At 50.9% G+C, this 14,528-nt stretch overlaps 1 protein-coding gene across 3 annotated transcripts in view; it reads left to right on the plus strand.

Moving 5' to 3' along the window:
- The window catches only part of Cmklr1 (chemerin chemokine-like receptor 1), a 42,745-nt gene extending 34,052 nt beyond the window's left edge, over positions 1–8,693 (plus strand). For all 3 annotated transcript variants that reach the window (XM_075983268.1, XM_075983250.1, XM_075983260.1), the window contains exon 3: positions 292–8,693. In XM_075983268.1, coding sequence (XP_075839383.1) covers positions 294–1,409 — 1,116 coding nt within the window. In that variant the 5' untranslated portion in view covers positions 292–293 and the 3' untranslated portion in view covers positions 1,410–8,693. The remainder of the gene's footprint in view (positions 1–291) is intronic.
- The last annotated feature ends 5,835 nt before the right edge of the window (positions 8,694–14,528 follow it).

The following is a 14,528-nucleotide window of genomic DNA, read 5'->3' on the forward strand; positions in this document are numbered from 1 at the left end:
TGGGAATAGAAGGCCAGGAAGATGGTTATGAGTACTAAATGAACTGAGGAACTTCATGTTCCGTGTCTCCTCTGCCATTACCCTCTGCCCTTCACATACACCTACTACACGAACACATGTATGTATACATATGACAGGCAATGAATACAAAGCAAAGAAATGAGACGACAGAGGGGAGATGGCTGACTTACGGCCCTGGCCTCTCTCAGATGATGGTCTCTCTGTTGCCAGGCAATGCCTCAGCACCTGTCTGTAGAGGTCTTTAGCCTGTGACCCTGTCATCTCTTGCAGAGATGGAGTACGATGCTTACAATGATTCCGGCAGTTACAATTATGATTACACAGACATCTTCGACCCCATTGTGGTATTGGAGGAGGTGAATCCACTAGGGGGCAAGGTGGCCCGTGTCTTCCTGGTGGTGATCTACAGCGTGGTATGCTTCCTTGGGATCATAGGCAATGGCCTGGTGATTGCCATTGCCACATTTAAGATGAAGAAGACAGTGAACACCGTGTGGTTCGTCAACCTGGCCGTGGCTGATTTCCTGTTCAACATCTTCCTGCCCATCCACATCACCTATGCCGCTATGGATTACCACTGGGTGTTTGGGAAGGCCATGTGCAAGATCAGCAGCTTTTTGCTCAGCCACAACATGTACACCAGCGTCTTCCTGCTCACGGTTATCAGCTTTGACCGCTGCATCTCTGTGCTGCTTCCTGTCTGGTCCCAGAACCACCGCAGTGTTCGACTGGCCTACATGACCTGTGTGGCCGTCTGGGTTCTGTCTTTCTTCTTGAGTTCCCCATCTCTTGTCTTCCGAGACATTAACAATATGCATGGGAAAATAACCTGCTTCAACAACTTCAGCTTGTCTGCCCCTGCATCTTTCCCACACTCCACTAACTCCCAGGTGGATCATGTAGGGTTCAGCAGACACGTAGTGGTCACTGTCACCCGCTTCCTTTGTGGCTTCCTGATCCCCGTCTTTATCATCACCGCCTGTTATCTCACCATCGTTTTCAAGCTGCAGCGCAATCGCCTGGCCAAGAACAAGAAGCCCTTCAAGATCATCATCACCATCATCGTCACCTTCTTTGTCTGTTGGTGCCCCTACCACACACTCTACCTGCTCGAGCTCCACCACACGGCTGTACCGAGCTCTGTCTTCAGCCTGGGACTGCCTCTGGCCACTGCCATTGCCATTGCCAACAGCTGCATGAACCCCATTCTCTACGTCTTCATGGGTCACGACTTCAAGAAATTCAAGGTGGCTCTTTTCTCCCGCTTGGTCAATGCCCTGAGTGAAGACACGGGAGCCTCCTCCTACCCCAGTCACAGGAGCTTCACCAAGATGTCCTCATTGAATGAGAAGCCTTCAGTGAATGAGAAGGAGACCAGCGCACTTTGAGCCCTATTGGCAATGCCTCCATGGGTGCCACAGCCCAGGGACACCCAGGGATACCCAGGACTTGCCTCTTGAAGCAGGAGACATGATAGGAACCTGTCTGGTATGCTCCAATGCCCACTACATTTTGTACATGTGCTCATGTTTTGAGTAGGATTCCAGAGTGTGGACACGGACACTCTTCCAGCAAAATGGAAGTCAGATCAATCTGAGCCTCTGGAGCAGGAAGAGCAGGGGACCAGCTTTGACTGACTCAGAAGAGAACAGGGTTCTCCATCCGGGCACATAATTTCCTGTGCATGCTGCAGAGTCTCTAGTGTGGGTAAAGAACTCAGCATAAACCCATTGCAGACCTGTTAGAGCCCACAGGGCAGTCAAGCCAGCAAGCCTCCCCTGCCACTGCCACCATCCTCCAAGAACTTGACTTTGGATTTCAGATGAGCTGGGAAGACCAGGACCCGAGGGGCTGCACGGAACCCTGCAAGGGAGAGGCCAGCTGTGGGTGGTGATGGTGACAAAGAAATGGAGGAGAGCAGAAACCCAAAGGATGGAGGCACAGAACATCAGCAGCATGCCACAGGGAGATGGTGCTCTAGTTTGTGGGTTCAGGTGGTGGCAGCCCTTTGCTTCCGTGCCTATTGTAACCCGAGGCTGGTGGGGAGGAGGACATCCTCGCCAAAGCTTCCTCTCCATCTCAGGGTCTCTTCTCTCCCTCCCTAATCCTCTCAGCTCTGGCTGGAAGGTCTTAGAATACACCTCCCTGGGTGGAGGGTGGAGGGTAGAGGGAGGAAGGTGAGGGTGTCATCTCCCCCATCCATCCTCTTTAAGCTTCCTGGAGACTAGAGTGGAGTTTTGAGACTCCAGGCTCAGAGCATCCCCCAAAGCTGTCTCTGGGGGCTCTGCTGTGAAGCTGATGAGCTGACTGACTCCTCCTTGAATCACCCTTCCCAGGTGAGGCGGCACAGCCTTGGGAGCAGCCCATGGATGGACTTTCTTCCCCAAATCAGACACTTTCTCCTGGCAGGGAAGTCAAGACTTGAGGAGGGGAAATGACTCACTCCACACTCTTAGTGACAGACCTGAGCCCAGCTCTGCCTGGCTGCCTTCACCCCTACACTGAGGATTTGATACCCTGCATTATTTAAACATATTAAACTTAAAACATTTACCATGCATTTAAAGTGTTTCACATGTATCTTCTCATTCATTCTTCACAGAAACCCTGATTTAGGTCCTTATACATATTAGGAGTCAGAGACTCAAAGAGGTTAAGTAACTGGGCAGTGGGACCAAGTGAGATGCTGGCAGGCTGGATATGAACCTTAGTTTCCCGTCTCAAAGGAGAGGTGGAGTCAGAAAGGAACTAGTGGTTTGGGGTTTTAGCCATACATATTGGTTCTTTAGTGGATCCATATGAACATTTTAAGTCTTTATGAAGCTTTGCATGTTGATTTCAGAGTAACCCAACATGCAAAGAAAATGTGCTTGATCTCCAACCTCCACTCCTCCTGATCCCCCCCCCCCACACACACACGCACGCACGCACGCACGCACGCGTGCGAAATCTGGGCAAGCCGAAGGAGGAGCCTGGCAGGGGTAGCCCTTCTGGGTCCATGGCCTCCCGGTCCATGGTGTCCACCTTTGGTTCTCTTCCAGGCCACTCCTCCGTCAGGATGTAATACGCAGATGTGTGTCCTCTGGCCTGGCGGCTCCTGAACTTTAGGCTGCTAGAACTCTCACTCCATCAGGGGACAGGCTGCTCCTCCCTTGTGGGGTCTTGAGATGAGCAGTTCTGAACTGATCCAAGCTGGAACTTCTGATCGCTTCAGAGGGCCTGAACTTACAGGGATTGAGAACAAAGAGGGAGGTTTAAAAATAGCCTTGAGTTCCCATTGTCCTTCCCAGGGCCCCAGATGTGAACTGAGGCATGCCACGGTATGGGATTCATCATGCCACAGACTTCAGGGTTGGCCAGGCCAGGCAGGGGACCATTGGAAAAGCTGACAAACAGGAGAGTGACGCTGGCCAAGCCCTCTTCCTCCTGACTGTCATAACACTCTATTCCTGCAAAGTGCTAAGTGAAACCTCCAGTCTTGTCCTCGTGGCTTCCCACAGCAACCCCTATCTCCCGGACCCATGCGTAATCCTTGCAGCTGGCCCCCTGTGTCCCTGCAAAGACTAACCAGGACAGCGCCTTCTCTGGGGCTGGGACCCAGCAAAGTGCCTCACTGATGCCTCGTGGGTGGAGGATGGGCTGAGAGAACAGAGGAACAAGTCAAGATGTGGGGGGACAAGAAAGGAAGATCACTGGAGCGTGGGGGAGGGGAGCAGGGCTTGCTGAGGCAGAGAGGACCCATGCTTCTGAGCATCCAGGTGCCAATGAGCCTTCCAGTCTCTGCCTGGACCTGACAGAGGTGGACATTGTGTCCCTTCGGGCCATGCGGAAGGTGAAGTCAGGGCCACACAGCTAGGAAGTGGTGTGGGGTATATGGGGGGGGAGCACTTGGAACCAGCTCTGCTGCCTGAGACCCCACCTTTGTCAACCCAAGAAAGCAACATGGGAGGGAGGGAAGGGGAAGGAGGGAGAAAAGAGGAGGGGAAAAGAGACAGCAGAACCTCCACCTCCTTCCCACTAGCCCAGCTCTCCTGGAACTCCTCTAGCTCATCCCCTGGGGTTCTTTGGAGTCTGTGGTTCTGCGGTTCAGATGGAGCTCTCTATCCTTGTGGAGAGAGCAACTATGAGGTGTGATGCTTGTCACAGGGGATTAGGTACATGTCCTTGGGAAGGGATTGTGTTGACCTGGGGAGAGTAGGTCAGTGTTGAGATGGTGGGGGGGGGCTGATGCTCCAGGTAGAACTGGAGGAGTACCAATGCCGAGGGAGAGCCATGCAGGGGTCTGAGGGTTGGACTGCAGGATAGTAAGCAGAAGGCGGCAGAGGACCAGAGCTGGGGAGGCCCAGGTGGGGACTGACCTGCTTAGACCTGCATGTTGAATCCCTCCCCTCTCTGCTCTAGAAAGCACTGGGGAAAGGAAGCTGGGAGGCAGGCTGCACAGCAGAGGTCTCTGGACTGGGAACATTGGAGAGAGTGGAGAGTTTGGGGAGGTATTTAAAAGCTCTGAGCTCTCTCAGGGGAGTGGTTAGCGGGAAGCCAACCCTGGGCCCATCTGTACAGCACAGAGGTCCTGCTGCATCAGTTTGTTGATGGAAATTAATTGTAAATATTATTCAAATGTACCTCCCAGTGCACAATTATACTTCTCAGGGGAGTTCTGAGTACGTGAGGAAACTCTGTAAATAATACATACATTAGCCCGGGCGCACAGAGGCGCGCTGAAGCTGCTGCTGTGGGAGCTGTGGGAGCTACTCAGAGCATCTGTGCTGGAGGTCAGCCTTGAACAACCAGCTCTGTCTCTCTGAGCATGGGCACAACTCTAGGCATGCCAGCCTGGTCACTGGCCAGGTGGGGACACAGAGCTGGCAGGGGAGGAAGACACACAGATCAGAGCATGCCCAACTGGCCTGGGAGGCTCAATAGTGGCTGTAGTAATCGTGTGATTACTTGGGCATGCTCAAGCTTGGGGCAAGCATTTCCGTCTCACAATCTCACTGAATCTTCATAGGAAAGACCATGGAAGACTTTGTGCTAAGACCTAGTGCCTTGTCCATAGATGGATGAAGTTGAGAGATTCAGACAGGTGAGGTGAACTGTGCTAGTGAGAACTGAGACCCAAGCCCTGTCTGTCTGTCTGTCTGAAAGCTCTTGCTTTCTCCAGAAGTTATTTGGTCAGTCTTTGTCCACCCCCATTAGCTTTCGAGGTGGGGTGGTGATGAGCCTGAGGGACTGCCTTGCCCCTGGAGGGGAGGACATGATGTTCCCAGGCTCATCAGTTCCTCTCAGTCTCTGGGCTTAGGAGTTCGGAAGAGACACTACTTTGCTCACCCTTTCTCAGCCAGCACCCTATTTCCCAGACCGTGAAACTGAACAGGATACAAATAGTCGGGGGACCCCCCCACACACACTTCAATGAGAGTGGTGTGAGCATGCTCCTGAGAGTCACTTTTAAAATTTCAGCTTGGTGGGCTGGAGAGATGGCTCAGCGGTTAAGAGCATTGCGTGCTCTTCCAAAGGACCCGAGTTTGATTCCCAGCAACCACATGGTGGCTCACGACCATCTGTGGTGAGGTCTGGTGTCCTCTTCTAGCAGGCATATATGCAAACAGAATATTGTATCCATAATAAATAAATAAATATTTAAAATAAAAAAATAAATAAAATTTCAGCTCACCAATCTGCCTTCTTCATGGCTAAACTTTGAATACCAGCTTTGGCAGCCATTTGCCCAGGGTCCATCAGAATCCTGGCTGAAACTGAGTCTTGGCAAAACCCACATTGGAGCAGAAACAAGATATTTCTAAGACATCTTCACTATTGCCCTGGTAAGGGTGTCTCTGAACCTGGGAGGTAACGGCAGGGACACCTCCATATAATAAAATCTCAGTCTGTGTATCTGAGATAAATGTCTTATGAAGAGAATGAAAGATCTTGTAGATGGTGTCCGAAGGAGTGACCTTCCGTCCACACCCCTGCAGATGGCAGGGGGAAAGCAGACATGAAGCTTTGTGGGCAGATGGGAATGGTCCCGGTGGAATCCACCCAGAGAGTGAGCTCTCGCAGATAGCCAGGTTTAAAGGCCTCTGTGATGGCAATGACTTGGCAAGAGAGACTCCTTTCTCTGCCTGGGTGGGCTGGAATCCCACCCGCACTGTGCACAGCAATCAGGGGCCTGTGGGGGGGGGCTTGAAACACCTCTGAAACTCCTTGTTTCCCGTATGGATGGTTTGTAGCTCTGGGGTGCTGCAAGGCTTCAGGAGTACAAGTACTTGGCCATCATTCCACGTGGGCCATCATCAAGCCCCTCACTGGCCAGGACCACTGGCTCACAAGTTTCCATCTCAGAACACACCCAGCCTTTGCTGCCATGACTCACAGAACCTTGGAGAGCCAGCCACCAACTCCTTCTCCATGACATCAATTGCTAGTCAGCCCGCTCTTTTCACTGGCCCTCGGAATCTAAGCAGGGCAAACAGGTAGCCACCACCGTAACCACTCCCCAGGCTGTTCTTTTGGGACCATCCTGCCTCCGGTACTGGCTTTGCCTATGTATTTCCCAACTCCCCTCAAATGTCACCTCCTCTTGGGCATGATGGCTCACTTGTAATCCAGAAATCAAAAAGCTGAGGCAGGAATTTGAAGCTAGCTGGACTACAGAGATCTGACCTCAAAAAGAAAAGCCCAAGCCAAACACATCAAGTCACTCCCTCAGCAACCTCCTCTGAGGTAGTCTGACCCCTGCTCAGGGTCACAGACGAGATCTCACTTCTCAGTAGCATGGGCGTCAAAACCACTTCACTTATTATGTATGTAGTTGTCTCTTGTCTGTCGCCTATGGGAAGAGGATCTTCCCTGGGGCAGGAGCCCATGTGCCCCACTAGCCCTGCGTTCCCAGCACCCACAACAGAGCTCAGCTTGGAAAAGCTGCTTGCATTTTGCTATCACTGAATGGGATGAAAGTCTTTCCCCCTTGACGTGGTTCCTTCCCCCTTGGTCCCCTATTGTAACCTCACAACACCCCCCAAAGACTTTGTGTGGAGAGGGTGGACCAGATCATTGTATGAACTGGAGGAGTTGCGGCTCTTCCTGAAGCCACTGGGAACCATGGGGGGCAGAATAGATTTTCATTAATGGCCTTCTTTCCTGCTTGTCTGGTTTATTGCAGCTTGGGAATAAAAGAACCAGATACCTCCAGCCCCGCACCCTCCCCATTGTTTTCCAGACCAGGATTCTATTAAAGGTTTGGCAAGCATGGCTGTGACCACAGACTTCCTGTGTTTACCCTTCCGCTTGGAAATCGGGCATGGAGTCTGTGTTGGCTTGGATGGGGTCCCCTGGCGCCCTGAAGCTCTGCAGCCCAGATGTGCTAGGAGAGACAGGCATAGGTTTCTCTGTGACCTGGTTTCTGCTGCACAGATGTTTGGCATCCTACAGCATCTGGATAGCCGAATGAATTTCTGATTTGATTCCAGATGTTGAAGGAGACAGGAAAGGGGACTCTAGGCCTATGCGTTTGGCTGATAGCACGGATGGCTGGCTCTTGGTCGTAGCAGGTGTTTACAATAGAAGGCTCTGGCCAGTCACGGATGCCTCACTCGGAAGGGCTGACTGGGGGTGGGCTTTCAGGCATGGTGAGGAGAGGCCGGAGACAACGGTACATCAGTCGTCCTAGGTCACTGTCCTTAGAAGCCTCTGCTTTGGGGATGAGGGAGACAACAGATCCATTGGACGCCCATCCACTGGTTTGCATTGAGCGCTTGGTAGGCTCTGGGGACTCAGACCATTCCTGGTTTTGTAAGTCAGTCGCAATGCATGCTGGCTGCGCTGGAGCTGGGATCCAAGCTGCTGTCTGTGCAGAACCACGGCTTTCCTGGTCACCACACGTGCTGTTAAATAAGCCAGATTCCAAGGAATCAAGGCAGAGTGGGGAGACAGGCTTGGTGATGAGTTGGGAGAGAAGACGGAGTTCTTACAGGGGAGTGGAGTGGAGACTCATTCTGGAATCTAGCACACACGGGCCGGCAACTGCCCTCTGGCCCCGAGTCTCAGAATAGGAAGGGGTCTGACCGATGGCTCTTCCCTCCTCAAGCCCAGTGGATGACATCTAGAGGCAGGAACTGAGGCAGCCTGAAAGAAAACAAGTGTGAGCCCCCTGGTTCCAGTCCACTCTCACCACAGGGACCACCAGCTCCCCCACCTGCTGGAATCAGATGTCACTGGTTTCTATTCTCTGGAGAGAGGGCTCAGTCGTTAAGAGCACTTGTCCTTGCAGAGGACCCAGGTTCAATTCCAGGCATCCACATGGTGGCTCACAACTGTTCATCACTCCAGTTCCAGGGAGTCCTGCAGAGAGTTAGGAAAATGCAAGGTTTTCCTCAAGGCCCTCATGTAGAGGCAGAGTTGATAAGGATCTGGGGCTAGAGCCTGGCAGGGGCTTCAGCTTGACCCTGGGAATTTAACTCTTGTTGGCATATTGGGCTACTGTATTAGCCCCGAGGCTGCTGCTGTGTGCTCGGTCTATAATATTCTTGAGATGCCATGTTCTCTGTGTGCAATATTGCTGGGTTAGCGTCCCGCTGACTTTGTCCCATTGTATGGCAGTTGCTGAGGCCTCCGTCCCACGTCTCCCCTGGAAATAGCATATGAGGGGCTGTTCTCCTTAATAAACTTGATTGCTTGAGCCATCAGTGTGTGTGAAAGGTCTCGATCCCAGACTTTATCTTCTCATCTCCTGCCACCTCCCACTTAGGACCCACCCTGTCCGTAAAGAGTGCTCCCCCCCCCCCCCCCGCTCTCTTTTGACCTCCACAAGCACCAGGCACATGGGGTGCACAGACATACGTGTGAGCAAAAATATTCATGCACATAGAATTAAAAAAAAATATCTGGTTTCTTCTCCACCAGTGGCCTTGTTATAAATCTCATGTTATTTCCTTAGTCTCTTCCTAGGTGTAAACAGATTTCTTCAAACAGTTTGTTCTACAACAAATGTCAGCTATTTGGAGGCTTTTATGGCCAGTCTGAGCCAGCCCTGCCTACGTCCTCTATACTCAATTGACCCCACAACCCATCAGTACTGAGATGAGCCATGCCTGCTCATTCTTTCAGTAGCTCAGCCTTCTCCTCATATTTTGTCTGTGATAGACGTGTCTGCGTCAGCTGTGAGCAAATCCCCAACAAGGAAGGAAGAACTTCTTTGGCTCCCAGTTGCCCAGTGTGGTCTACCGGGCATCGAGTCACGTTGCCTTCTAGTCAGGAAGCGCTGGTGCTCAATCCAGGTCCATTTCTCCCTTTTGTGACGTCTGTGGCTTTGTCTCCAAGCTGATTCTAGACCCTGACACGTTGACAACCAAAGATTTACCATCACACACTCATGTAAACTTGAGAAGCAGACAAAGAATATCAGGTTTTTTTGCTATAAAGACTTTCTGATTTTTTTTTTTTTTGAGACAGTGTTTATCTGTGTAGCCTTGGCTGTCCTGGAACTTGAACTGAGATGGCCTAACTCTGCCTCCCGAGTGCTGAGATTAAAGGCATTCACTCCTACTGCCTGGCTGATCTCAAAAGAGGATAGATGGAGTGAGGACATGCCCTGATAACCTCCCTCTTCCTAGCATCTATCTTTGGAGTCAGTTTGCAGTAAACTGAGGACTGAGACTGTATCCGCTAGAGCACACTAGGACACATGGACAGGCATTCACTTCCACACTCAGAACGCCTAGTGAGCCCAGGAGTACTTCCTTTCTGCCACACTGTTGCTAGCTTTCAGAGGACAAGGCTTTGTCGCCAAAGTGTGATTGTACTGGTCACAAGCTGACTCCCATCACAGAGAAGAGAAAAGGGCCCTCCAGGAAGCTCTCGGTAGACCCCTCCTAGCATATCACTAATTAGAGCCAGTTCAACGTGGCTGATGCTAAACCAATCACTGTCAGGGAAAACTTTGACCAATCAGGACCCATATGAGGGGTCACATGTGAAAGGTTGACCATTCAGACAAGATCAGGCTTCCATTCACAGGGAAGAAGGAAAGTAAGTCAGCCCCCATCACCCAGTGGTGTCCTTTAGAGAAGGGAGCAGGGCTCTGAAAACTGTGACCAGCCTTTCGAGGACACAGCTCTCAGATGCCAGCGAGGGAGACCCAGCTCCTAAAAATCATTTGCTTCTCACTTAGAGTGCTTTGATCCCTGACAGTAATGGTTCTCCTTCTTTATATTAAATAACATATAATCTTTGTCAAAATATTGAGAATTTATGCAGGACTGGAGAGATGGCTCAGTAGTTAAGAGCACTTCCTGCTTTCCTAGAGACAGGTTAGGTTCCCAGCACCCACAACCATTTGTAACTCCAGTTCCAAGGGATCTGGGGCTCTCTTCTGGCCTCCACTGCACACACATGGTACACACACACACGGTACACACATATATGGTACACACACAGAGAGACAGACAAAGCACTCACCCATACATAACAAAGATAAATAAATCTTTAAAAATTAAAATATATCTATAAGCAAAAACCTCAAAGCAAGATCTCCCATCATCCCATGGGTGATCCTTATTACCATTTTCCCTGATGCTTTACAGTCCAGTCTACCTGTCTGTAGCATTTCATTATCTCACTGGTTTTAAAAAAAATGCAGCACTCGGGAGGCAGAGGCAGGCAGATCTCTGTGAGTTCGAGGCCAGCCTGGTCTACAAGAGCTAGTTCCAGGACAGGAACCAAAAGCTACGGAGAAACCCTGTCTCGAAAAATCCAAAAAAAAAAAAAATGCATATAGATTGTGCAGGACATTTGTAGTCATCTTTTAATCTGACCTCCAAACGTTCCCCTGCCCACCACTGATTACGTCCTAGCAGATGTAACGGAATTACTAGTTTAATTAAACAGCATCCTATTGGTGGATATTTAGGCCTTTTGTTTTCTAGACAATTCGGTAGTGATGATTGCACCCAGCCAGTGTATCCCTACTGTGGTGCTGTGAGCTGCTGAAGCCCACACCCGTGTCCACGGCAGTTATGTGTCTCTTACTTCGTCAGTACCTGACAAGGCAGCTTTGGGAAGGAGGTGTTCATTTCGGTTCACGGTTGCAGGGTATGGTCCATTGTGGTGGGAAGGTTCGGCCGCGGGGGCCTGATGGAGGCAGCTGATCTGGCTGCATCCTGTGACCAGGAAGCAGAGGGGAAACGCTGATGCTCAGTTCACTTCCCCTGCTTCTCACTGAGCCCCATCCCGTGAGATCCCTGCTACCCATATTCAGTGTGAGTTTCCCCAAGGTTAAGACTCTCTTGAAACTTCCTCACAGACACACCCAGAGTCTCCTGGAGATTCCAAATCCAGTCAAGTGGGAAACAAAGACACTGGCAGGTCCGAGTCACCTAGCTTTCTTGACGCCAGAGACGCCAGCCTTGTCTCTGGGGCCCAGCTCCACTCTCAGGAGGGGGCAGGCTGAAGAGCTCTTTGGAAGCTTTCATAGGTAAGCGACTTGGAAATGGGGGAGGGCTGCCAAGGAGGAACTGAGCACACAGTGTCCGGAATCTGGTCTACTGGATAAGCCAAGCAACTGTCCAAGCCCAGCTCTACCTGTAAGACTGGGAATCCAAAATGCCTTGTAGGACTTTGTGCACATTCAGCAAAAACAAACCCCGGGCAGCATCTGCTGGATTGTGTGCTTGGGAGCTTGCCTGCTTGAGGAATCCCTACCGGTGTCATAGAGGGAAGCAGACCACAGAAAGAGATGAGAATGAAAACCTAGGTCAATCTTTGGGGAGTCTAATAACAGGCAGTTTATTCTCAATGTATTTAAGCCCAGTATAATTCGAAAAAAGTTTCCTGGTGTAATACAATCCCTATTGCACAAGGAATCGTAATTACATTGAAACTCAACTCAGGGTACAAGTCATTTCTCCCAAAAAGATGGGTCCTAGAGATACCTGTACCAGATTAAGGGTCTAAGGGTCTGGCCTGGTTTAGGTCACACAGATAGTGCAGAGGTCATTTGGGCTATTGGCTACCTCTGGTTATTTAGATTACTAGCGGTCTCGGTCCTGGTTGTAAGAGCTCGGTGTGGCTTGATTTAAAGATAACACAGATCACCAGGCTGTTAATCACTTCCAAATCTCAGCTTTCTAGATGGAAGAACAAGTTTTTCATCTTTCCCACTGGAAAATGTGTTTTTCACATTCCAGGTTTCTCTGGAGATCTGTGACCGCAAGGATCTTCGTGCTATGCTCCCAACACTTGTTCTTGTTGTAATGGCTTCTGCTGTGCTATCTCTGGGGCCACTCCTAATCCAAGCCATCGATTTGGGAAGCTGTGTGCATCTGCTTACATCTGTGTTAAGCTTCCAGGAGTGTTAAGCTTTGTCAGTGTGGTGAGAGAAGAAAATGTAATGTCTCTGTTTGTAGTTGACCCGGAGTATTGGGGAAACCTCAGGCCCATCACAGGTTCAGTGGGGGACTACCCCAAACATATATGTTGACATCCTTAGTTCTAGCATCTTGGCATCTCTCTGCAGATGGTTTTTATAGAAATCGGCAAGCTAAAGGAAGTCCTTAGGGGTGGCCGAATCCAGTATGACTAAAGCCCTATGTGAAGGGACTAACGCAGGTCCAAAGGGGAGATGAGGCAGAGGAAACCAGAGGCCATTTACCTGCAGGCAGGGAGAGAAGAGGCACCTCACAGTCCAAAGAAGGAAAAAAAATCCTGCAGATGTGAGCTTCTGGCCTCCTGCGCTATGAGCACAGCCTGCATTGCCCACGGCCCATGGTATCTTCTTGAGCTCTGTCATCAGACCCAGCAAAGAATCCTGCCCAGTTGTAAAATTCCAGTTTGAGTGACAGCTGATGTGCCTCAAGAGCTTCCTCTGGATGATCACACTCAGTCCTTCCCTCTGGGTTGTCACGTCTCCTCCCTGTTTTCTGTGGGCGAAGAGGGTGTGGTGGGGACAGTGTGACTCCTAGGGGTGCGAGTTGAGCATTTTCTCTCCTGGGTGTGTTGCACATCACCTGTGGGCACACGAGAGTTCGTAGAAGGAGCCTGCTCTGACATGGCAGACTGGGGTCCCCCAGATGTGAGTTTTAGCACCTCAGTCTCACACCCCATATATCTTTTGTTAGACTACTGCTCACAGGTCTGCTGGGATTTTCCCAGCCTTCCCCAGGGCTGTCTTGCTGGCTCCCAGCACACCTGCAGGTGACATGCATCCCTGGTGAGAGGTGGGCTGAATTCCAGAGAACCTTCCTGCTCTTGGAGGAGCCCAGCCCAGGCTCGAGGGCTCTCTCCTGCTCTCCTCCCCCTCTCCTTCTCTCCTTCCCCTTTCAGTTCTCCTCTTTGTAATGCTCCGTCGACATTGACAGCTTGATGGGATCTCGAGTCAGGCACCATGGAGACTTACTTCTGGGTACCAGTCTAAAGATTGCTTCCAGAAAGGTTGAACTGGAGAGGAAGACACACCCTAACTGTGGGCAGCACCACTCCACAGGCTGAAGTTCTGGTTGAGTAAAAAACGAAAAACTGAGCAGAGCTCCCACCTTCCTCACTTGCTTTCTGTTTCTGACTGTAGATACAGCGAGACAGGCTCTTGGCACTGTAATTTCTTCACCACGATGGACTGTACCCTAAAACTGTGAAGCAGAATAAACCAAACCCTTCCTTATGGTGTTTTTATGCCATAGTAAAAGGAAAAGCAACAGGCTTCTAATACACCCAGATGAGCCTGGAGAAACAGAGCCAAGGTGGTGTCCCTGATCCGGAAGAATCCGGGGCTGGGCTTTTCTAGGCTTATCCTCCGTGTGTTAAAAATAATAAAAGACGCCTGGGCTGCAGGTCAGTGGTAGAGCACCTGTCTAGCAGCCACACGGCCCTGGGTTTTACCCCAGCACCGTAAACAGGCGAATAATAGCAGAAGTTGGGGAATCCTTCAAGGCAGGAGAGCATCGCTGCACTTCGAATGTGGCAAATGTGGCATGTTCCCCGTGAGCATCTGGCTCTCAGCTGTCAGTGCTGTTTGGGGCGGGGAGGAGGGTGGTGCCTAGGGTGGACTCTTGAGGGTCATTGCCTCATTGCCATTGGTGTCTCGCACACACTCCCTGCTTCCTGGCCCCTGCCACGAACATGGGCTCCTTGGCAATGACCTCACCTCCCTCCCCACTTTGTAGGACCCAGCCCTCAGACTGTGAGCCTGAGCAATCCTTTTGACCTTCAACTGTCCCACCAGGAACTGTGGCCACAGAGATGCTAAAGTAACAAACACACCCATGGCAGGTCCCACTTCTTAATGCTGTCATATTTGAGGTTAAGATGGATCATGAACCATGTAGGAGACACAAATGCTTCAGCCACAGCCCCAGGGATCCTCACAGCAGAATGAAAGAGCCTTAGTGGTCCTTAGGACAAGTCTTCTGTCATCATCCATACATTCCCCAGAGTCCACAGATGGTAGAACCAGCCCTAACAAGGCGTCTGGTGACATGCAGTTTAATTCAGGGCCAACTGCAGACGGCAGCAAC

The sequence above is a fragment of the Microtus pennsylvanicus genome, chromosome 1 (genome assembly GCF_037038515.1).
Source record: "Microtus pennsylvanicus isolate mMicPen1 chromosome 1, mMicPen1.hap1, whole genome shotgun sequence".
Lineage (NCBI taxonomy): Eukaryota > Metazoa > Chordata > Mammalia > Rodentia > Cricetidae > Microtus > Microtus pennsylvanicus.